This window comes from Microcaecilia unicolor, chromosome 2 (genome assembly GCF_901765095.1).
Source record: "Microcaecilia unicolor chromosome 2, aMicUni1.1, whole genome shotgun sequence".
Taxonomy (NCBI): domain Eukaryota; kingdom Metazoa; phylum Chordata; class Amphibia; order Gymnophiona; family Siphonopidae; genus Microcaecilia; species Microcaecilia unicolor.
Window position 1 is genome coordinate 243,088,521 of NC_044032.1, and position 25,499 is coordinate 243,114,019.

General features: G+C 42.4%; 1 protein-coding gene across 1 annotated transcript in view; it reads left to right on the forward strand.

Annotated features, from left to right (window-relative positions):
• SMC5 (structural maintenance of chromosomes 5) overlaps positions 1–25,499 on the forward strand; it is a 201,628-nt gene that overhangs the window by 122,206 nt on the left and 53,923 nt on the right. The window contains 5 exon segments of the mRNA XM_030193855.1: positions 4,182–4,355; positions 5,796–5,965; positions 13,842–13,965; positions 15,577–15,699; positions 25,374–25,499. Coding sequence (XP_030049715.1) covers positions 4,182–4,355; positions 5,796–5,965; positions 13,842–13,965; positions 15,577–15,699; positions 25,374–25,499 — 717 coding nt within the window.

Consider the following 25,499-nt stretch of genomic DNA (forward strand, 5'->3'; position numbering starts at 1 on the left):
GCAATTAAAATTCAATGCGAAGAAATGCAAAGTGATGCACTTGGGGAGTAGAAATCCAAGGGAGACGTATGTGTTAGGCGGGGAGAGTCTGATAGGCACGGACGGGGAGAGGGATCTGGGGTGATAGTATCTGAGGACCTGAAGGCGATGAAACAGTGTGACAAGGCGGTGGCAGTAGCTAGAAGATTGCTAGGCTGTATAGAGAGAGGAGTGACCAGCAGAAGAAAGGAGGTTTTAATGCCCCTGTATAAGACGTTGGTGAGGCCCCACCTGGAGTATGTGTTCAGTTTTGGAGGCCGTATCTGCGAAGGATGTTAAAAAAATGGAAGCGGTGCAAAGAAAAGCTACGAGGATGGTATGGGATTTACGTTCCAAGACGTATAAAGAAAGGCTTGCTGACCTGAACATGTACACCCTGGAGGAAAGGAGGAACAGGGGTGATATGATACAGACGTTCAAATATTTGAAAGGTATAAATCCGCAAACGCACCTTTTCCGGAGATGGGGAAGGCGGGTAGAACGAGAGGACATGAAATGAGATTGAAGGGGGGGCAGACTCAGGAAAGATGTCAGGAAGTATTTTTTCACGGAGAGGGTGGTGGACGCTTGGAATGCCCTCCCGCGGGAGGTGGTGGAGATGAAAACGGTAACGGAGTTCAAACATGCGTGGGATATGCATAGAGGAATCCTGTGCAGAAGGAATGGATCCTCAGAAGCTTAGCTGAAATTGGGTGGCGGAGCAGGTGGGGGGAAGAGGGGGTGGTGGTTGGGAGGCGAGGATAGGGGAGGGCAGACTTATACGGTCTGTACCAGAGCCGGTGATGGGAGGCGGGACTGGTGGTTGGGAGGCGAGAAATACTGCTGGGCAGACTTATATGGTCTGTGCCCTGAAAAGGACAGGTACAAATTCAAGGTAAGGTATACACATATGAGTTTGTCATGGGCAGACTGGATGGACCATGCAGGTCTTTATCTGCCGTCATCTACTATGTTACTATGTATAGTATTGCTGCATGCAAAAGAGTGATTTCATGAGGTTTCCAGTTCAGTGTTTTTACCTTCATTTCTCTATTACTGATCTGTGGTCCCTTGTTTCATATCGTTGAGGGTCTGTGTTTTGCATATGTGACCAAGGTGCAGTATTCTGCTATTCTGCTAGCATTGTATCTATGTAGAGATCTTTTTGCAGTCCTGTTCTGTTTTCTCATCGGGTGGTGTATTGGTGTATTAGGGCCTAGTCCTGGGAGTTAGTGCTGTTATGATACAGTAAGGTTCTGAATGTGTGTGTGCACAAGTTTGTGCATAATGTTTTGCAGTGGAGGGATTGTGTGTTGGCCTTACTGAGGTGGTGTCAACACTTTAATTTAATTTTAGTTTGTCATAACATCAGACATGGTTGTAGAATATTTTGCAGAATCTGATGTTGAATTGATCCATAGATGTATACGTGGGTTAGTATTGGTAAGTGTTTGAAATAGTTGAGTTTAAAATATGATATGTAATTTATGATATATAAATCCATTTTTACATGTACACGAAGGCATTACTTGTCAATAACCAGCAGCCTTTCCTTAGGACTGAGTCTCTTCTCCACCATGATAAATTATATACACTGAATGCACTGTGAGAAAACCTACACTCACTAGCCTTCAATCTCACTAATTAGGGTGGTACTTTTCACTGTTTGGATGGACCACCCTTAGCATCTCTGCACTCTGGTCCAGCATCTTCCTTCCCTCCCCTTTTACTTTTTTCTGTGTGTTAATAGACAATTATAGATGTAGGGCCCATCCCTGGCCCCACCCCCTTTAGCCTCCCCAAACTGCTGGGCCACCGATCACCTATGAACGCATCTCTGCTGAGAAAACAGAGCAAACAGGATTTTCTACATAGAAACTACATACCAACCAACAGAGTATCTCACCTCAGTCACATATACACAGAATGTGAATATTACATGGCCTTATTCACAAAAAGTTCTACTTGTTCCTACAACCTAGTAAGGAGTGCAGTTGGGATCAAATTAATGTTATGTAAAGCAAATCCACATGAAGGATCTTGGTCATTCAGGGGACAGACTTAGCCAGTCTGGTTTTATCTTCATTTCATGCAGTAGGAATAAAACCAGAATTGGTTCAGATTACCTCTGATGACCTGGAGCTGACTGGAAGTTCATGCGCTTTTCAGATTCAAACTATAGGATCAGTTACAGCTTAAAACTAGCAAATGATTAAGAGTTGCAGGGTTGTCTAGTCCAAACGCTACTGACAAACCTTCCAGAGGAACAACATGTGTTTGTAGCCTGTCAAGCAGAGTCTGGTAAGTGCCACCTTAAAAAGAATTCCTTTACCATTTTAAGGAAGTCTAGTAATGTATACATGCAGCAGTATGTAACAAATGTATTTCCATTATTCATATCTTATTGTAAGCCACACTGAGCCCGCAAAGAGGTGGGAAAATGCGGGATACAAATGCAATAAATAAATAAATAAATATGAACCAGAATAGTTCTACCTGAAAGGCGTCTGCCTCTGAACCTGAGGGTAACAGGTTCAAGGTGGGCTTGTGCATGAATGGAAACAACAATAAAAACAGCAGAAAGGCTAAAAACCTTTGCGTGAGAAGTCTACTTCGTTGAATAGGGTATTTTTTTTGAAGGCAGAAGAAATGGTTCCAGTACTGTACTGGTGCTTACTGTCTTAGGAAGGAAAAAAAAGGTCCTGGTTATAGAACAAATTAAAGAATTGTTGAAAACGTTATTTTCTTATGTGGTTGAAACACTTGCTTCTTAATACTGTAAGGTATGTTATGTAAGGTCCTGAACTGTTTAGAGGGACATTTTACTGACCCTGGGTACTGTTCTGTGAGCAGTAACATTTTTGTTACTGTTTAATTATTGTTTTGTATTTTTAAAGAATATATTTACATTATTCTCCACCTTGGCCCAGGCAGATTATAAATCAATAAACCATAAACTGTAAGTCAACTGTTTACCCTTCAAAAAAGTACAAAGACTAGGGGACACACCATGAAGTTACTAAGTAGAACACTTAAAACAAATAGAAGTAATATTTTTTTCGCTCAAAGCATGAGTAAGCTCTGGAATTCATTGCTGAGAATTTGGTAAACCAGATAGTGTAGTTTAAAGAAGGTTTGGACAGGGTCCTGGAGGAAAGGTCCATAAACTGTGGTTCAAGTAAACTAGGGAAAGACAGCTGCTTATTCCTGAGGATGAGCAGCATGGAATTTTGTTGCTTTTTGGAGTCATGCCAGATACTTCTGAACGGTAGTGTTTTATTTATGTTTATTAAAAATATTATACCGCTTGGCCACTGATGGAAACAGGATATCAAACCTAGTATCATATCCCTATGTCTGACCCATTATGGTATTTCTTATGTTCATACCTGGAGTGATCAACTATGAATCTCATTGAGTAGGTATTTTTAATTTAGCTTTTTTCACTTCTTTTGTATTTTATTAAACAATTCTTTTACAGTTGAAATTTTGTTAATTTAAATATTTTATATTCATCTGTCTTGTATTAAAAAATGTATTTTCTCCTATTTTCTATTTGTCTCGTTACCTATTCAGTGTTGTACTGCCCAGGGGCATAGCCAGAAACCCAGTTTTGGCTGGACCTAAGCCCAAAGTAGATGGTCACAACAGCCCCCCACCACCACCACTGCGTGTCTGTCATCTTTCCCTCCCCCCTATCCCTTAAGCCACCTGTTTGTTTTAAAATCTTCTTTTCATTGCCAGCAGTGACTCATACCTGATGCTCGCACCAGCCTTGAGACTTCTTTTTGACTTAACTTCCTGTTTCCACATAGGCAGGACCATGTCAGAGTTAAAAAAAAAAAAAAAAAATCTGAAAAATGCTAAATTAAAAATATCTTACACGGCTGTGTTTCAGCATATCTGTATGTTATCTGCATTAGAGGTGCAAACTTCATATAATATATTTTTTAAAAAATAGTAATGATTATAATCATCTATGTGTAAGTTTTTAAATCTTCTGAAAAAGCAATAAATATCTGCTTAAAGTACTCGTGTATAGTTTACATAATTGTAAAATAAGGTCCTACCTACTCCCAGATCCCTTCTTTGAGCTCACTTTTTTTCCATTGAAAATGAAGAAACCTGCATTTGTCTGCTAATACGTTTGCTCTCATTTACAGGTTATTCGAGAAACTAGACTTCCCCAGATCTATACAGCTGAAGAAAGATACGTAGTGAAAGTATCTGCTTATTCAAACAAGACTTTTTCCAGTAACACCTCCTTAAGAGGGGCACAGTTTCTCACAGTCACAGTGGATACCGATGAAAGAAGAAATTTAGAAGAACAAATGAGGGTACTGTACAGGAGAAATTACTTTTTTTCTTACAGAAAAGCATGTGCAAACCATAAAATGTACTGAAATCTGGATTCAAATAATACTTCAGCTAAGGGGTCTGTTTACAAGTGTTTTGAAATTGGGCATTAATTCTTAATTTACTAAAGGTCTAAGGGGACTATTCTATAATTGGGTAGCAAAATTTGGGTGCCTAGATGCTGCTAGTTGAGCATTTTCTATAACAGCATCTGGGTACCAAGATTCTGTTGTAGAATACTAGTGTAAATCGGCATCAACATGCCTACATTTAGGAGTGCCCACTTAATGCCATGTTAATGACAGGCATAGTGGAAGCGCCTAAATGCGGCACTTAGCGCATGATTTAAATTATTCTGTGAGTTCTGCTTGTAAATGAAGGTTCTGCCCATGCTCCTACCTGTAAGTGCCCCCTAGCATTTACATGCTACATGAGTTGGAGTGCATTGTTTATTAAATAACGCTGAGCTAGCATTTACAGGGTTAAAATTTACACATGCAATCAGTGCATAAAGTTAGGTGCCAAGTTATAGAATGAGGGGGAAAATATCTTAGTAAATAATACGATAAAGTCTGTTTTGGTGCTAGCTGATATGATTGGTCTTAGTCAGCTAATGCTAATATAACCTAGGTAGGTTAATTCATATTAAATTAGTTGCCATGGGACCTTGGAGGTATCCTTATCGTTTGACTGCCAAACTGTGTGTATACCATTGTGAGAGAGAGAGAGACAGACAGAGCAATCCCATAGCTTTCTTCCTAAACACCTTTCTCAAACACATGCTCTAGTCTGAGGTAAGGCAGTGCCTAACTGTTATCTTGTCTTGAGACCACACTTCACATGTGAGGAATATAGTGTGAAGTCAGCTGACACTGTTTTGACTTGGACACCAAGGTAAGACAGGAGGTGTAATTTACTTTGAATTACTGGAAGAGTTAATGCAAATCTCATTACTCAGCAGGATGGTGACTCATTTTAATATTAATAAGCTGATTTGCATGAATCTGCACATGTCACATTCATCTGTAGTGCAATTGCTTTTTTCTTTTCTTTTCTTTTATGTTAACAGTAAGACAGAAGCATGTGTTGTGATTAATGCAAGTTAAAACAGTTGTGAATGCTGGAATGCAGTTTACAGTAAATAGACCTTTAATAGCACAGTGTTCTTTTTCCTGTTGGCTCTATAGTATTTTCTTGCAAAAGTCTGCTGTGTACTTTGTATGTGAACAGATAAAAATCTCTGCCATCAGTTCAATCTTTAGTGAAGAAGTGTACGTATTTAATTGGGGCCCACACAGAAAAAAGTAGTCATGTTGATGAGCGGAGTAGCCATGTTATCCGACAGATGTTTCATAAAGAAATGTGATTTTGATGCAGTGTCTTTTAAAGTGTTATAGTGTTTTTATGCCTATCTATTTTAGGACATTATTTTGAAATTAGGCCAGCTGAAGTCTCAATTAACAGCCTTATCTGAAAGGCAGCGATGTCTGGAACACAAAGACAATGGATTGAGACAACGGAAAAAAGAACTTTTAGATATGAAAGCAAAAAAGAGACAATTGGAACAGAAAATTAGCACCAAATATGACAGGTAAGTACTTGTGGTTGAAAAGTTGTATTTAAGTACATTTCTTTGGGTATGGTAGAATTGAGGTACAGTAGTTGAAGTAATCTTATGTAACAAAAGCAGTTTGATCACTGTTAGTTTAATTAGCTAAAGTACTTTTTTTCTTGATTCATAGTGCATATTACAGAAGTTATAAACCTATTCATACTGATTGTTAAGCAATACTTATAAAATTACTTTATAATACTTTTCCATGGAAAGGGGGGTGGATGCTTGAAATGCCCTCCCAGTGGGGGGGCTGGAACAGAAAACAGTAACAGAATTAAAAAAGGCATGGGTTGAACACAGAGAACCCCTATATAGCAAACTCTGTCTGAACCCAAGTAAAACTGTGAGTCCCCAACACAAGCGGTCATGTACCCATCAAAATCTCTTTTGGGAGCTACAAATTTCCTCTTAAATTTCAGGTGAGGAACCTCAGGGTACAGCTAAAACTCAACACTTATACTGATCCCCAAATACAAGCAACCTTCAGAAGCTGCCTCTATAATCTGCAACAAATAAGCTATCTCTCTCCATCTGTTGTCAAAGAAAGTCTTGTCATAGTGGCTCACACCATGATAACATCAAGGCTAGATTATTGTACTGCATTTTACATTGGCCTGACTACAAAAGGTTAGCACTAGCTTCAGTTACTTTAGAATGCTGCAGCATCACAACATTTCTCCAAAATCTTCATTGGCTACTAGTACAATACAGGGCTAAATTTAAAATTCTTGTCTGACACTCAAGGCCCAGTGGCATAGCTAGGGCGGTCGCTCCCCCAAACAGGTTTTTAGAAAAAATGGCGCCTATGTGCTACAGCCACATGCCAATATCTTTCTCTGCCTCCATTCTACCCCCCCCCCCCCCCCCCCCTCCCGCCGTGTGAGTCTTGCAGCTTCTCCTGTCTCTTCTGCCCGCTCTCTCCCATCCGCATGGTCGTTTTTATAGCCCTGAAGTCTTCTCCCTCTGGCACCGGCAATTCACATAGTCAGCCTTCTGCCAGCGTCGGAGCCTCTCCTCAAGTGCGTCCCGCCTACTCTAATCGAACTTCCTGTTTTCCGGAGAGGTGGGACGCACCTAAGGAGAGGACCTGACACTGGCAGAAGGCTGACTATGTGAATCGCCGGTGCTAGAGGGAGAAGACTTCAGGGCTATAAAAACGACCACGAGGATGGCAGAGAGTGGGTGAAACGCGAAAGATGTAAGACTCGGGGGGGGGGGGGGGGGGGGGGGAGAACTGAGAAAGATCTGCCCAAGGAGGTATAGACAGGAGTGGGAAGTGAGTCTATTTAGTCCATTGTAAGCAAGGAAGCCAGTTTTGTTAATCTGTTTCCACTCCACCGCGCAGCTGTCATTGCCATTCACTCAAAATAAAGCAAGCAAACTTATGAGCTGCTGCATCCACCTTGTCATTTTTTATTGTTCGTCCATCTGTAACACCTCTAAAGCTGTTTCAGTTGGATAGGCAGGGCCTTAAAAGCTGGAGGAGAAAAGAAATAGCAATTCAAAATCACTAAAACATCTTCAAAAATTATTATAGCCGGTAGAAACCGCAATTATAAACTCTATAGGTTGAGCTCATTTTTCTTCACTGTTCTATACAATACAGATGGCCAGATTTCAGTGAGGATATCCTGTTTTCTGATGGGTTCATCTTAAGTGTTGTTGTAATCTGCCTTGGGAAGCCTGGTGTTATAAAGGTGATAGAATATATTGAAATTAAGCGGAGTCCCAATATCGGATCCATGGAGAACCTGAGTTGATGAGGTCACAGTTACCTCACGACTCTGCGGTTGTGGATTCCGCTCTCAAGAGAGCCAGAAGTACTAGAGATTTCGCCTTGTCCCCCCCCGGGCGAGAGGCTAGCACTTCAGACTCTTTTGGGAGGAAGGTCTACCAGTCCTCTATGCTCGTGTCTAAGTACATAAGTACATAAGTAGTGCCATACTGGGAAAGACCAAAGGTCCATCTAGCCCAGCATCCTGTCACCGACAGTGGCCAATCCAGGTCAAGGGCACCTGGCACGCTCCCCAAACGTAAAAACATTCCAGACAAGTTATACCTAAAAATGCGGAATTTTTCCAAGTCCATTTAATAGCGGTCTATAGACTTGTCCTTTAGGAATCTATCTAACCCCTTTTTAAACTCCGTCAAGCTAACCGCCCGTACCATGTTCTCCGGCAACGAATTCCAGAGTCTAATTACACGTTGGGTGAAGAAAAAGTTTCTCCGATTCGTTTTAAATTTACCACACTGTAGCTTCAACTCATGCCCTCTAGTCCTAGTATTTTTGGATAGCGTGAACAGTCGCTTCACATCCACCCGATCCATTCCACTCATTATTTTATACACTTCTATCATATCTCCCCTCAGCCGTCTCTTCTCCAAGCTGAAAAGCCCTAGCCTTCTCAGCCTCTCTTCATAGGAAAGTCGTCCCATCCCCACTATCATTTCGTCGCCCTTCGCTGTACCTTTTCCAATTCTACTATATCTTTTTTGAGATACGGAGACCAGTACTGAACACAATACTCCAGGTGCGGTCGCACCATGGAGCGATACAACGGCATTATAACATCCGCACACCTGGACTCCATACCCTTCCTAATAACACCCAACATTCTATTCGCTTTCCTAGCCGCAGCAGCACACTGAGCAGAAGGTTTCAGCGTATCATCGACGACGACACCCAGATCCCTTTCTTGATCCGTAACTCCTAACGCGGAACCTTGCAAGACGTAGCTATAATTCGGGTTCCTCTTACCCACATGCATCACTTTGCACTTGTCAACATTGAACTTCATCTGCCACTTGCACGCCCATTCTCCCAGTCTCGCAAGGTCCTCCTGTAATCGTTCACATTCCTCCTGCGACTTGACGACCCTGAATAATTTTGTGTCATCGGCGAATTTAATTACCTCACTAGTTATTCCCATCTCTAGGTCATTTATAAATACATTAAAAAGCAACGGACCCAGCACAGACCCCTGCGGGACCCCACTAACTACCCTCCTCCACTGAGAATACTGGCCACGCAATCCTACTCTCTGCTTCCTATCTTTCAACCAGTTCTTAATCCATAATAATACCCTACCTCCGATTCCATGACTCTGCAATTTCTTCAGGAGTCTTTCGTGCGGCACTTTGTCAAACGCCTTTTGAAAATCCAGATATACAATATCAACCGGCTCCCCATTGTCCACATGTTTGCTTACCCCCTCAAAAAAATGCATTAGATTGGTGAGGCAAGACTTCCCTTCACTAAATCCGTGCTGACTTTGTCTCATCAGTCCATGTTTTTGTATATGCTCTGCAATTTTATTCTTAATAATAGCCTCCACCATCTTGCCCGGCACCGACGTCAGACTCACCGGTCTATAATTTCCCGGATCTCCTCTGGAACCCTTCTTAAAAATCGGAGTAACATTGGCTACCCTCCAGTCTTCCGGTACTACACTCGATTTTAGGGACAGATTGCATATTTCTAACAGTAGCTCCGCAAGTTCATTTTTTAGTTCTATTAATACTCTGGGATGAATACCATCAGGTCCCGGTGATTTACTACTCTTCAGCTTGCTGAACTGACCCATTACATCCTCCAAGGTTACAGAGAATTTGTTTAGTTTCTCCGACTCCCCCGCTTCAAATATTCTTTCCGGCACCGGTGTCCCCCCCCAAATCCTCCTCGGTGAAGACCGAAGCAAAGAATTCATTTAATTTCTCCGCTACGGCTTTGTCCTCCTTGATCGCCCCTTTAACACCATTTTCGTCCAGCGGCCCAACCGACTCTTTGGCCGGTTTCCTGCTTTTAATGTATCTAAAAAATTTTTACTATGTATTTTTGCTTCCAACGCTAATTTCTTCTCAAAGTCCTTTTTTGCCCTCCTTATCTCCGCTTTGCATTTGGCTTGGCATTCCTTATGATCTATCCTGTTACTTTCAGTTGGTTCTCTTCTCCACTTTCTGAAGGATTGTTTTTTGGCTCTAATGATTTCCTTTATCTTACTGTTTAGCCACGCCGGCTGACGTTTAGTCTTTTTTCCCTTTTTTCTAATACGTGGAATATATTTGTCCTGAACCTCCAGGATGGTGTTTTTAAACAGCATCCACGCCTGATGCAAGTTTTTTACTCTGCGAGCTGCTCCTTTCAGTCTTTTTTTCACCATTTTTCTCATTTTGTCGTAATCACCTTTTCTATAGTTAAACGCTAGCGTACTTGATTTCCTAGTTTCACTTCCTTCAATGCCAATATCAAAACCGATCATATTATGATCACTGTTATCAAGCGGCCCTCGTATCGTTACCCCCTGCACTAGATGATGAGCACCACTAAGGACTAAGTCTAGTATTTTTCCTTCTCTTGTCGGCTCCTGAACTAGCTGTTCCATGAAGCTGTCTTACCAGCTCTACATGAGCATCCACATGCGGAACAATGTAAAGCAGCTGGCAGACTTGGTGGATAAGCTCCCTCCAGAGCACGCCAGGCCTTTTCAGGAGGTGGTAAGGCAGCTGAAGGCGTGTCGTAAATTCCTGTCCAGTGGTGCTTATGACACTTTTGATGTTGCATCCAGATCCGCTGCTCAAGGTATAGTGATGCAGCCTCTGACCTGGCTGCGTGCCTCTGACCTGGACAATCGGACCCAGCAGCAGCTTGCGGATGTCCCTTGCCGGGGGGATAATATTTTTGGTGAGAAGGTCGAGCAGGTGGTAGAGCAGCTCCACCAGCGGGAAACCGTCCTCGACAATCTCTCCCACCGGGCGCCTTCAGCATCTACCTCAACAAGTAGACAATTTTTCAGGGGAAGGAGGAATGCTCCCTATGCTTACAATAAGCATAGGTACACTCCACCTTCCCGACAGCCTTCTCAGGCTCAGCCCCAGCACGCTCGTTCACGTCAACAGCGTGCGCCCAGACAGGCCCCTGCAGCTCCCCAGCAAAAGCAAGGGACGGGCTTTTGACTGGCTCCAGCTGAGCATAGCTGCCATAAACGTACCTGTTCTGGACGATCTACCGGTCGGAGGGAGATTAAAATTTTTTCACCAAAGGTATACACAAAAAGTAGCACATATGAGTTTATCTTGTTGGGCAGACTGGATGGACCGTGCAGGTCTTTTTCTGCCGTAATCTACTATGTTACTATGTGGCCTCTCATAACCTCCGACTGGTGGGTTCTTCAAATAGTCCGGTTGGGGTACTCCCTCAATTTGATCTCCAGACCTCTAAATTGTCCACCGGGAGCTCAGTCTTTCAGCACAGGCAGGAACTTGCAGAGGAACTCTCCGCCCTTCTCAGCGCCAATGCGGTCGAGCCCGTTCCACCAGGGCAAGAAAGGCTGGGATTCTATTCTAGGTACTTCCTTGTGCAAAAGAAAACAGGGGGGATGTGTCCCATCCTAGACCTAAGGGCTCTGAACAAATATCTGGTCACCCTTCTTCCCATGATTCAGAAAAACGATTGGCTATGCTCTCTGGACTTAAAGGATGCTTACACTCACATTCCGATACTTCCAGCTCACAGGAAATATCTGCGATTTCGTCTGGGAACACAGAATTTTCAGTATTGTGTGCTGCCCTTTGGGCTCGCCTCCGCACCCAGGGTGTTTACAAAATGCCTAGCGGTGGTTGCAGCGTCGCTATGCAGACTGGGAGTGCATGTGTTCTGCTATCTCGACGATTGGCTGGTGAAGAACACCTCAAAGGCAGGAGCTCTACAGTCCATGCAAATGACTATTCGACTCTTGGAGCTACTAGGGTTTGTCATCAATTACCCGAAGTCCCACCTTCTTCCAGTTCAACAACTAGAATTCATAGGAGCTCTGCTGGACTCTCAGACAGCTCAGGCCTTATCTTCCCGAGAAGCGAGCAGAGAACCTTCTGTCTCTTGTTTCCATGGCCAGGGCATCTCAGCAGATCACGGCTCGGCAGATGTTGAGACTTCTAGGCCACATGGCCTCCACGGTCCGTGTGACGTCCATGGCTCGCCTGCGCATGAGATCTGCTCAATGGACCCTAACTTCCCAGTGGTATCAAGCTGCGGGGAATCTAGAGGATGTAATCCAGCTGTCCACCGATTTTCACAATTCCCTTCAGTGGTGGACAATTCGATCCAATTTGACCATGGGACGTCCCTTCCAAATTCCTCAGCCCCAAAAAGTGCTGACCCCGGATGCATCTCTCCTGGGGTGGGGAGTGCATGTAGATGGGCTCCACACTCAGGGAGTTTGGTCCCTCCAGGAGTCAGGTCTTCAGATCAATCTCCTGGAGCTGCGAGCGATCTGGAACGCTCTGAAGGCTTTCAGAGATCAGCTGTCCAATCAAATTATTCAAACTCAGACAGACAGCCAGGTTGCTATGTATTACGTCAACAAGCAGGGGGGCACTGGATCTCGCCCCCTGTGTCGGGAGGCTGTCCAGATGTGGCTTTGGGCTCGCCGTCACGGCATGTTTCTCCGGGCCACATATCTAGCAGGCGTAAACAACAGTCTGGCCGACAGATTGAGCAGGATAATTCAACCTCACGAGTGGTCGCTCAACTGCAGAGTTGTTCACAAGATGTTCCGAGAGTGGGGCACCCCCTCGGTGGATCTTTTTGCCACTCAGATCAGTCACAAGGTCCCTCAGTTCTGTTCCAGACTTCAGGTCCACGACAGACTAGCGTCAGATGCCTTTCTCCATTGGGGGAAGGGCCCGTTGTACGCATATCCTCCCATACCTCTCATGGAGAAGACTTTGCTGAAACTCAAGCAAGACCGCGGAGCCATGATTCTGATTGCACCTTTTTTCTACACATGGAATAGAGAACATGTCTGAGAATTCTGACTGGGAGGTTCTTGATTTCTACCTAAAAGTTTAAATTTTCCTTCCAGAATCTTCCACCTGCACCTTTGCTAGTTTGGTACCCCATGTAACAGGAAAGTCTGCTTCTCCCCTGCACTGTCTAAAATCCAACTAGATGATGCATGAGGACCACCAAAGTTACCAAGCACTCCTTATTATCTCAGCCTCTGATTCTGCCAAGTCTGAGAGCCAGGAGTTCTTTGCACCAAGTACATTCATCTATCCTCTCACCAAATAGGAGGTAATAATAATTTTGCACTCTGAAAAAGATTAGTGTTTCTTCAGAAAAAAAGCAAAAATTACATCATGAGGAAACAGAAACTAGATTATATTCAGGGCTAGTTCTCCTATCAGGCAAATTATGCCATAGCCTAAAGTGTGGCAAAAATGTTCCAGTTCCTCCCACCCTCCTAAGGCTTGATCCCACTTGCATTCCTTCTAGAGCTCAAAGTTCAGCCATGTACGCTCCTACAGAGATCTTGTGCTTTTCATGTGGAACTTCAGTCTGTAGGCAGGTGGGTGGCAAGAAGTGTGAGACGTGGAATCTCCAGCAATCCACACAAAATCTCACTCTTGTCTGGATGCTATCCCATGCACTTCCCTATGTCACCCCCCATGTAATAGCAATCAGATTAGCAGTACCTTTCCACTCATAGGTCCAAGCTTGCTGGAGCTGCACTCTCCTCCTGCCCCTTGCCTTCTTGTCTGGAAATATGTGGCCCCCTACAGCTATTGAGAGGAGTTCCTTCCTCTAGACAACTCAGGAGACTTCAAGAGGGTTATTTAAAAAACAAACAAACCTCCTAAAGCCTCTCTACCATCACTAGGGATAAGCCTCTTAATGGAGTATTGATCCACCCTTCCAAATTTCCCCTCTGTAAATAAAGGAGGGGAACACTGTGATGCAGCTGCCAAAAGTAGATAAGTCTGTGGGAGCGACAGAGCCACTTAGCTGAAAGTTGGATTAAGGTGCCTAATAAACTTTTGCTGGCCCTAACTATATTGTCTGTTTCTTCCCTAGCTTGAAGCAGATGGAGCAGGATGGAATAAACATGGAGGAAGAAGAACGAAATGCAAATGCTAAAATTAAAGAAATCAATGTTCAAAAAACTAAGCTTGTCATAGAGCTTATGCAGCTCATTAAGGTACTGTTGAATCTTTGGACCAAAGTTCTGATAAAGAGTCAGGGTTTCATTTAATACTGACAAGGAAATTGCATATTTGAACCACTTAAGTTAGACTTTAAAATTCAACTTTTTGCCAATGACAAGGACAGTAATTTTATTTTGTTTAAGTAGAATAAATATACAGAACATTTTTAAGTACAATATACTTTTTAACTTATCTGTATGTTATATATCTGTCAGTGGTAGGAAGCAAGTAACTTATGGTGACACTGGGTTGTTACCAGTGTAAAATATGTATATGTACAATATCTAGATGTATAAATATTCAATTTCATCATATCACTAAAACCTACATATAATGATAAAACAATCTTGGGAGAATAATCATAACAAAATCTGTAGTAGTGGATATGTTTAGCAAATATAATATAATTAATAATGGGTTTCTTTTATTTAATTTTGCTGTGTTTCATAGGATATTATTTTATTTATTCTTGTGGTGTTGCTGAACCTTTCAGACAGTTTATATTTTAACATCATGTGTCACCAGAAGTTGGACTTGCTGTAATATGGAATCATTTTTTAGCAGTAATTCTGTTAGTAAATCATAAAATCTATCACCTTGAATGTAATACAAATTGGGTTATTTCAGAAGCTTTAGTTGTGACTCCACATGGAAATACCAGCATTTACATATCTGTATTACAAACGTCTTTAAAAACTATTTCAGAAACGCGCTGTTTACACATGAAAATCCACACTACATAGGAATTTCAAGAGATATAGTTTGAGCAGGGCTCGGGTAGTACTAAAAATCAGCATGTGTTTTTCTTGTTTCATGAAGGGAATACTTGCATATAGGTAAAAAGTTCCATGTTGGCTTTTACGGTTGCTCAACAGCATGCATAGGTTTAAAAATTTCAGCTAGGGCCCCACTTTACACAAGGAATTAAAGAGAAAGGGAATGGGACTTATATACTGCCTTTCTGTGGTTTTTCCAACTACATTCAAAGCGGTTTACGTATTATATACAGGTACTTATTTGTACCTGGGACAATGGAGGGTTAAGTGACTTGCCCAGAGTCACAAGGAGCTGCAGTCATTCTCTTTATTTCTATATAGTTTTTGTCCACCTCCAAAATGAAACCTTTTAAAATCATGGCCTCGCTACTTAACTGGCAGCACTTCACATGTAGGTTTGTAAAATGGGGTAACTGCATGTGTAAGTTACAAAATTTTGACTTCCACATGTAAGTTCTGACACCTCCACATGGAAGCTGCTTGGGTTTGTGTCGTTCATTTTTTCAATGTGTATATTTGTAAAATGGCTGCTCCCACTGCCCTTGCAGGGAAATAGACATGTACTCCTGCAGGTGTTTCAGGAAAGTCTGTAGGTCCTCAAATTCTTTTCTAAAATACCACTAGAACTGAGCATGTCCCCACCTGGACATCTCAGTTCTAGTCTTTATGTTCTGTGTAAAATGGAGCTTCATGTACAGTAAATGTGTGAAGTTTGTTAGAATTATTCTCAACATTTTATTTGTTGCTTCACTTTTATTTCTTGTTTTCTTAAGATCAGATTTTATTATGGCAGTTCATATTTTGAAATTTGGTTTTGTATTTTTGAAGGATTGCATGACATTGAACATGCAGAAAGTTGATTTGGCTCTTCAGAGCACAGCAGTAACATCTGAAAAGAATAAACTGGAGTCTGAATATAAAGCATCATCTTTACAGCTTCGGGCAGTTGAGGTCGGTGTAATTTGTTCTCAGTACATTTTGAATTATTTATAAAGTACTAAGTAATGTATATGTATACATGGAGGCATATTTTCAAAGCACTTAGCCTTCCAAAGTTCCATAGGTTTCTAATATGCTTTGAAAATATGCCTCATGGTATGTATAGTATTGTATATAATTATTGTGTCCATCCTGTCTAATCAGCTGTTCTAATTATTTCTTCCACTCAATGCAGCCACTTAAACAGCAGGCAGATAAAGACTGTGACAACACTGATAATGATGAATGCCTAAATTTGGTTTTCCATTGTGAGTCCCTTCCATTCACCTATCAGATGTGGTGTATTTGGTGTATGAACTCTGCTGGACTGTGATGACTACAAAAAATGCAGTCACAGTAAATTGACTTTCAAGATCACCAATCTGACATGCCGTAGACTGTGTGGTCTAACCCGAGAGGAGCTGAGGCAGATGGCTGGCTGAGCTCAGAGAGGGATCTGGTTGGTGTGCTGATTGAGTTATAGGACATGGTGGGGGGCCTCTGGGGTATCTGAAGCTGACTTGGAAAGCTGGCTTGGAGAAATTAAAACAGAGATCTCCTCAGCGAAGCTGCAAATTAAAGATGCAATACAGGAAAGCAAGTCAGATCCACATTGATAATGTGGAAGAGTGCATGGATGACAGTGAGACTTTGGTAGCAGATGCACAGAGAATAGTGGAAGCATTGCAAGGTGTGAATATCAAGAGCTAATTAATAAAGTTGAGGATCTCAAAAATGGAACCAGGCACAATAATTAAAGACTTCATGGTATACCTGGATCTCCAGAATATAATGACTTGAGGCACATAAGTCCTTGGCGGCCCCCTTACCTCAGAGAAAAGGGAACCCAAGGATTTGTGTGCTCACTCTATCATTGGAATTTCAATTTTAGCAGAGGTCCCTTGAGAGTCCTCCAATAACCAGTGATTCAGCTGCTGAACAGTCTGCCTCAAGTCTTTATATTCTGGCAATTCAGGTAAACCATGAAGTTTTAAATTATTACACCTGGTCTGGTGGAGGCTCCAAATAAAAGACTGCATTGGGATGAGGCTCAGAAGATCAGAGAAGATCCAATTTGATTTGTGGGCTCCAAGACATTTTGATGTATGGGCAGTGCTGGTAGTGCTGGTGAACTATTATTGATCTGCTGGGGTGAATCAGTGTGAGGAGAGTTCTGAGTAAAGACATGGAGGAAGCGTTCTGAGTAGGATGTATACCTTGGATGGCCTGGTGCTATGTGTGGAAATTAAACTTGAGTGAACAATGGGCGGAATGAGTGGCAGGGAGTAAGGGGGAGGGGTTTGTCTGGTGGCAGGCTGGGGAAAGGTGTGGGTTTAAGTTTTGAGCTTTTTGTTGTGTAGACTGACAAGACTCAGGGGGTTGTCATTTCCAGGTGGAGGAGTAAGATATGGAGGGATTTCCCACAGGAACCTTTGGGGGAGGGCATGGGGGAGGAAGAATAAGGGAGTAAAAATGGTCTGGGATAATGGAGGGATATATGAGGAGGGAGGGACTGGATAAGAAGTGTCCAAACTAGATTTTGCCTCTCCCATGGGTCCAAAGGTACCCAGGGTAGTTTCTTATAATTAAGCACAAACATCCAAAGGATATGCATCTTCAAGGGCTAGTTAGGAAGTTGTGTAGAAGGCTTTGAGCGGTAGAGGAGGGGGTCTTGAAATATAAATCTCCTTAAACTGAGAACTTTAAAATTTAACAACAACGCTTCTAGCCCATAGAGTAAAAGTATTGCAAATCAGGAACAATAAAGGGGACAGGTGGATAGTTGATACAGAAGGAGGAAGGGATTACAAGGAGATTTGTGAAGTTCTATAATCAATTGTATACTTCTGAAGCAGTCCCGCTGGATATGGAGATTGACCTTTACCTAGGGACCATCCAGTTGGTAGTATTGCAGAAGCTGATAACAGATCACTAGACCACCCTGTCACAGGGGTAAAGATCCAGCAGGCTATTAAGACCATGTCCACAGGTAAAGTACATAGGCCGGATTGGTTCACAGTGAGATTTTATAAAAAGTTAATGGGGCCATTAAGCTTACCTATATAATTCTTTGGAGGTAGGGGGGAGATTGCCCTATTTTATGAGGTTGGTGGAGATTACAATCAATACTCAAGGAAGGAAAGGATCCTACTCACTGCAGATTCTATTATCCTATCTCCTTATTGGATTTTGATATTAAGATCTAATCCAAAGTATTAGCTGACAAACTCTATAACCACTATTCCTTCTAAGAATTGAGTTGATATGAGCAAAAATTTTGTTATCTTACTTTGTGAGCACTTCTTACAGATACATACACAGACATGCACGCACACACATACACAGACATACAGAAACACTTGCAGGGAAATTGGAAAGAATTCCATGAGCCGTACTCTGCATGCTTTCACTACTTGTTCGCCTGTAGTTTATATCCTCTCTAAATTTTACTCAGGTACTAGATGTTTAGTACAGCTTAAAAGGAAACACTGCTCAATTTAAGGGGGGGGGGGGGGGGGGACAGTAGTGGCTCTTTTGAACACAGTAGAGAAGAACCCCAGTACTTCTGTTACTGATGTTATTATACCCACTTTATGCATGCCAGGGAATTACGTACCAAAAAAAATCAAAATAATGCAACATATTGAATACAGTATTCTGGAAATATATGCAGGTACTTTAATGCTTGGCTGTCAGTCACCCCTAGCTCCCCAGTCCAGCGTCTTCCTTTTGGCCGTGTGAGCAGTAGTATATTTATGTTTATGTTGTTGTTTGATTCTCCAACAGGAGAATCAAAGTGGTTTATAGCGAGTTAAAATAATATCAATTAACAAAAGAAAAAGAATGCCATCATAGTAATAGAAAAGCAAATGCAGCAAGAGGTTTAAAAGAACAATTATGTACAGTATAACAAAACATATAAAGGAATTCTCAACAATTTCAGAACTGAAAAAGCTCCTGGCGAAAGGCCAAATGCACATTGAAAAAAATATGTTTTAGCAAAGATTTAAATTTGACAAAGGAAGCCTCAGCGGATATCAGGGGGAAGGCCATTCCAAAGTTTAGGGGCCACAAAGTAAAAAGCTGATTTTTGGGTAGACTCGTAACGGGCACATCTAGGGGAGGGGAAGACCAGATGATTAGAGTCTAAAGATCGGAGGACTCAAGTGGGAGTATAAGGAATTATTACTTAAGAAAGGTAAGATGGTATCCCTAGATGAAAAACTTTGAGTCCAACAAAGATCTTGAAGCAAAAGGGCAAGTCACTTAACCCTCCATTGCTCCACGTACAAAATAAGTACCTGTATATATGTAAACCGCTTTGAATGTAGTTGCAAAAGTCCCATTTCCCCTTTCTACAGGTTGCCAATGAAGATGCATTAAGAGAGGTGACACTTGGTCAAATCTTTTAGCTCTGGAAAGGAAACAGGCACAGTTATTTTGAGTTTGCAACCAATGAGCTTGTGAATGCGAAATGCCACAGTAAATAGAATTACAGTAGTTAATCTGTGAAATGACAAAAGCGTGTATCAAATTGTGAAGAGATTGAAAATCAAGTACAGTAGAATGGATAGAATAAAGATGGCATAATCAAAGAAAACCCCATCTGAGAACTTGAGAGAGCTGGTCTGTGAAAGAAACTTGGGAATCTAGAATAACCCGGAGTTAACGAAAAGAACGGACAGTGGGAATGGAAACATCAAAATGAAGAGGGACATAGGACGGAGAAAGCATTCCAGTGATCCAGCAAGACAGACCCCCTTGTTTACTAAGCCGCGCGGCAATGCCAACACAACCCATTCAAAGTGAATGAGCTGTGTTGGCAACTGCTAATGTGGCTTAGTAAACAGGGGAGATAGTTTTTAGCCGGGTTTAGGACAAGTTTATGATTGAACATCCATTGAGATAACGTGGAGAGACACCGTTATTATATATTTTTTGTCATCCCATCTCTCAATGCCTGAGCCAATCACTGCTGTGGCGCTGACTGGAAAGGAGACATTTAACATTGAGCTGCAGATTGCTGGTATGATTTTAACATAGCAGTAATTTGCATGCTTGTTACAGCATACCACAGTTTTTTTTGGATCACTAATTTCACAGTAGAGCTGCAAACTGAGCTTGGCTGTACCACAAGAATTTCTATATTAGCCCCTGGATAAGCTATATGGTCATTATCTACCATGATTTTCTTTGTCTCAGAAAATACTATTCATTCTTCTTCTGCTAGACCAGTCCAGACAAGTGGGTTATGTTCATCAACCAACAGATGGAGGCAAAGAACATTGACTTTTATTGACATTTCCTGCCTTCAGCATATGGTTGCAGTCTGAACTAGTGCATCAGAAGGCTGTGTGCTTGGGCTCCGTGAGAAACAGATCATGGCCCATATCATTTGGTAAAGCAAGTACCTGAAAAAAGGCTCTCAGGGATGGTCTAAGGGTGTTCTAATTGAACTGAGGTAGAAGTAAGCCAGTGACAGGTCAGATCTATGGGCTTCACTTTGTGGTCTGATTGTCATGGTGGTGTGGTCCCATGGGATTCCATGCCAAAGGAAGGTGATGCGTGGGATGGGGGCTACCTCAGTGTGCCCTTCAAGGTATCTAGGTATCTCATCTTCCCTCTCTGTTCTTTTGCTCACCTGTCTCCTGTTCCCCCTTTCCTCCTTTCCCTAACCACCTCCTGTGGTGTGGATTCTTTGAGTAAAAAAAAAAAAAAGTTTACCTAGCCAGGCCCAAGGGAATTAGGGCTTAGATGGGGTGGTGGCTGAGAAGGGCATCAGGAACTGTTGCAGGAGAAGCCTGTCATCAGGAGGAAGAGGGAGTGTCTGACTCCTTCATTTAGCAGGAAGACCCCAGCATGCGTGATCATGGCAGAAGATGTGGTGCTTGTGGCACGTGTAGGCTGAACTCTGCACCCAAACAATCACTTGAAATGCCCCCTCTCACTCACCTAAATAGAAATTCACTAAGATCTTCCAAAATGCATACAATACCAGTAGGAAAATCTTCCAACACATCTCACTTACACATTTCCTAAAAAAAAAAAAAATACAACATCTATAGGATTCTTTTCTTAGGACTGTGGTGGTAAGATACAAAATGCCAGCACAGTGGTAGCAAGATAGTTTTTGTCATGCCTGAAATGGAGATGCAACAAGGCAGCTGCTTCAGGCAGTGAGTTGGAGCCCAACCATATCGTGAAAGACGCTAAAGTGCTGGCTGATGCATCAGTCAAGTTTTTCCTGTCAGCAGGAACTGCGGCCATTTTGGCAGTGGGCCACATGTTTCCTATGCAGTGAGATACAGTGAGGTGGTCCTCTATGGTCAGAGAGGCATTCCCAGTGGAGCTGGGATTGACCACAGCAGAACAGGAGGCCCAGGTCATTTCTCCATTCTTAGGGCAACGTTTGGTCCAGGATTAAAAGGGTTGCCTCTAGAAAGCCCTGGCCTCCCTTCAGGTGTAAGAGCAGCTGAGGAGCTCACATCAGGTTTCCCTGCAGGACCTAGAAGGATCAAGAGACCCAGATGTGGATAGGAGCACAGGAGAGGGCCTTGAGTCCCATTCTGAAGACAACCCTGGAAGACAACTGGCCTGGGGTGGGTGAGGTTTTATTTGGGGATTTCTCCTGAAAAGCAGTTGTCTCCAGTCCCAAGTTATCTGGACAACATACTGAATATCGCCACTAATTGGGTGACTTCCAGCGCTATTCGGATATTCAGTACTGGCCTCTATCCAGATAGTGATGCTGAATATCCAGATATTTTTTTAAACTGCCTCAGCTGGTCTTAAAAAAAAAAAGACTGACTGGCAATGTAATATTGACTCAAAAACATCACAACTTCCTTTTACTGATTTTTCTAGGAGCTGTATCACACTACTAGCTCTGGCCTTACATTAGTCTGGAATAGGAATCAGTCTGGGTTTGGGGGCTCCAGGAGATGAACAAAAATGATGTGACTATGAGCTCCTTTCACCTTTTTTATTATTTTTTTTTTATTTTTATGATTGTTGCTACTCATCAAAACCCAAATGTGTCAAATTATTCTTCCTTTAGAGGCCATATACTGGGGTTTAATGTGATCTTTCCTGACTACCCTCAGGCATACCTCGCCAGCTGAATTTCAGGATTACCATAACAAATATGCACAGGATATATATTGTATGCAGAGGCCTTTGACCAAGTGCACTGGGATTATTTATTTACCACACTAGAGAACATGGGGTTTGACGGGTGGTATTTAGAAGTCGTCAGGACTTTGTATAGAGAACCACAGGCCGGTGTCTTGGTCAACGGCCTGAAAGAAAAAGAATTCGAAATCCAGAGAGGCACAAGACAGGGTTGCCCCCTCTCCCCACTACTATTTGTGATATCCCTAGAGCCTTTAATACGTACCCTGGCAGGGGATAAGGGGGTGGAAGGAGTACGATTTGGAGAACATAGTGTCAAAGTGCTGGCATACGCTGATGATCTACTGCTAATAATGCTGCACCCGCAGGGGTCGGTCCCAACACTCTTAGAACACATAAAATGGTTTGGGCAGTTTTCTGGCTTTAAATTAAATTTGAGTAAGTCATGTGCAATGGCAGTGGGGGAGGGGGATACAAAGGACTGGGAAAAATGGGTTCCATTTAAGTGGGCGCCCGACCAACTGAAATATTTGGAAGTTGAGATTCCAGCTGCCATGGATACAATATATGATATTAATGTGCAAAGACTGATGCGAGAAACCAAGGCTAGTTTGAATGCCTGGGTAAAACTTCCCATATCGTTACTAGGAAGAATAGCTTTGTTTAACATGATGATTGTACCTAGGTGGCTGTATATAATGCAAATGCTACCAATTAGTCTGACCAGACGAGATGAAAGAAAATTAAATGCTATGATACAAAGCTTCTTATGGAAGGGGGCAGGGCCCGATTGCCCATAACCATGTTATGCATACCAGTAGAATATGGTGGCCTGGGACTTTTAAATATAAAGTATCTCAATATTGCCAGTGGCATGAGAAATATTAATGACTGGTTTCGTAACATGGAAGAATTCTCAGCCACTGCCATAGAAACGGCCACCATGAGAGGAGTACATTTCAGTGCATATTTACATACTTCTGAGGTACCTACTCCTTATGTATTACAAAAAACCAGAATTATGACGTTTGCGAAAGCAGTGTGGAAGTGGATTTGTCGCTTACATCAGTTTACACCAAAAGTGACACCCTATTTGTTTATCTGTGGTAACCCGGCTTTTGCACCGGGTAATATCTACGGCACGTTTCGGAGATGGGAGAGATGCGGTATTAAATATCTGTTGCAGGTGGTAACAAGAGATGGACACATGAAACCGTTCTCTGAGTTACAGACTGAATTTGGCGTGCTGGAGAGGGACCAATTTTTCTATACATAGTTCCAGCATTATGTGCAATCTCTGCCTTGGGAATCACTTGCAGAAGATGTACAGGAAGAACTTTCTGATGCATACTCAATTGAATCACAACAAAAGGTGCCACTCCCTTATCACCAACACATAAAAGTCAATGCTAGAGAGCTGGACTATCAAGCCTTGTCCAGGAAGTGGACAGCAGACCTTAATGTGGATATAACAGCTGAACAGATAAAAGCTCATGTCCTTTCGATCAGGACAACAACCACACAAGCAACGCATTGGGAGCTACAATATAAATTTGCACTTAGACTGCACATTCCTCCCAGGCGGGCATTCTACATGGGACTATCTCCATGGGGGGAATGCCCTAAATGTGGGGCAGAAGGCGCCAGTCTGGGCCATATGTATTGGACATGCAAAAAAATACAAAAATTTTGGAAAGATATAAAGTATGTTAATCTACTTTGGAACCAAAAATGGAGATACCACCCAACATTGTTGTTTGGAAACCCAGATTTGAGACGCAGCAAAACAAGAGGATTTGCAACGTTTGTCAAATGTACCATCATAGTGAGCAAACAAGTTATATTGATGGAATGGTTGACCCCTAGAACCCCAAAGATCCAGCAGTGGCGTATGAAAATGCTATGGTTACTACATATGGAACGAGTGGGTATTGTAGACATTGACTCAGTGAAAGGGAAGCAGTTTCAATCTCAGTGGACCCCCTTTTGGAATACACTAACCCCAGCAGAACGAAGTTATTTGTTAAACCTGCAATAACTAAGTGAATAAAGATGGATGGACCACGGACATGGGGAAAGGGAGAACAAGGGGTGGGTAAGGAAAGGTAGGGACGGGTGGGAGGAGGGAAAGGGGATGATTGTTGTATAGAAAGATAGGCGAAAGAGGTAGTAGTTGGGGATGATAGTTGGGGAGAAAATATGAAAAATGATTGTTGGTACCTGTAGATAAACTGTACGAAATACACAATATGTAATGTTATGCCATGTATACCACCAATAAAAATGAGTTAAATATATATATTGTATGCAGATCTAGTCCATGCATATTTATTATGGATATCCTGCAAGTCATTCTCCTGGGGGAATATGCAACATTTTTTTTGAAAATTCTCACACAGTATTTTAAAGTTCTGCATTGTTTATTTGTAGTGTGTAGTCTGAAATCCCTTCTTGCCTTTTCCTCTTCGGGATCCAGCATCCCCAATACCCTCTTTCACTCCAACTACAGTTCTTTCTCCCTCTAACTCACAGCAAGACACCCCCCCCCCAAATCAAACACACTCACCCTGTTTTCCCCCTCCCCCATTGGGCACACTCACCTTGCTCTGCCACCTCACCCCACTCCATCAGACACAATCATCTTGCTCTATCCCCCGGCACACTCACCTTGCTCCTGCCCTCTCCCACTCCAAAGGAGGCACATTCATCTTGCTCTATTCCTCTCCCCATTGGGCACACTCACTTTGCTTCCCCCACCCCAATCAGGTACTCCCCAATCGGGTGTACATATAAAGTATCGCATACCATGTAAAATGAGTTTATCTTGTTGGGCAGACTGGATGGACCATACAGGTCTTTATTTGCTGTCATTTACTATGTTACTTCTCAGTCTCTCCTCCCTCCCCCCCCCCACTCCTCCCAGAGATTGCACAGCATGAGAAGGAGTAGGCACATTAGACCACTTCCTTCTCTGCCAGCCTAAACCTGACTGTTTATGTGAACCACTGGGCTGGCCCACATGGTTCACATAAACACTCAGGTCTAACTGCAGAGATGGAAGAAGTGGCCTGATGTGCAGCAGTTCACGTCCTCCTCTAGCTGCACAATTTCTGTGGGGAATGGATTAATGCCGGCACCTTCACAGAATTCTATATAGCATATGCAGAATTCTGCGCTTTCTGCAAATGTGGGGAATTCTGTGCTTTGCAGTTGCACAGAATTCCCCCAAGAGTAAAATCAGGTTAGGTATGCTTCAAGGAGAGGATTGGAAAACACTGGGTCAATGGGCAGCTTATCAGGGGTATAAAGTAGTTTGTTAGTGGTAGTTCTTGTCTCCAGTCCTACTTCCCAAAAGAACTATGTTTAATATTTGGCACTTTGTAGTATAGAATATTGTAGTTTTCTCTGGGACAATGTGGATGGAGTCTATTTATCATAGAGTCTTAGGTTTCACTGAAACATCTTAAGATTGGTATACTGTTATAAACCACTTAACTTAGTTTTTATTCTGACAGGACCAGTATGTTAACTTAGAGACAAAGAAGCATACTCTTTTGACGAATTGCAAAGGACTGATGACAAAAGCTATGAAAGCATGCAACCTTAATCCAGGTCAACAGGTTCCTCAAGAATTCCAAACT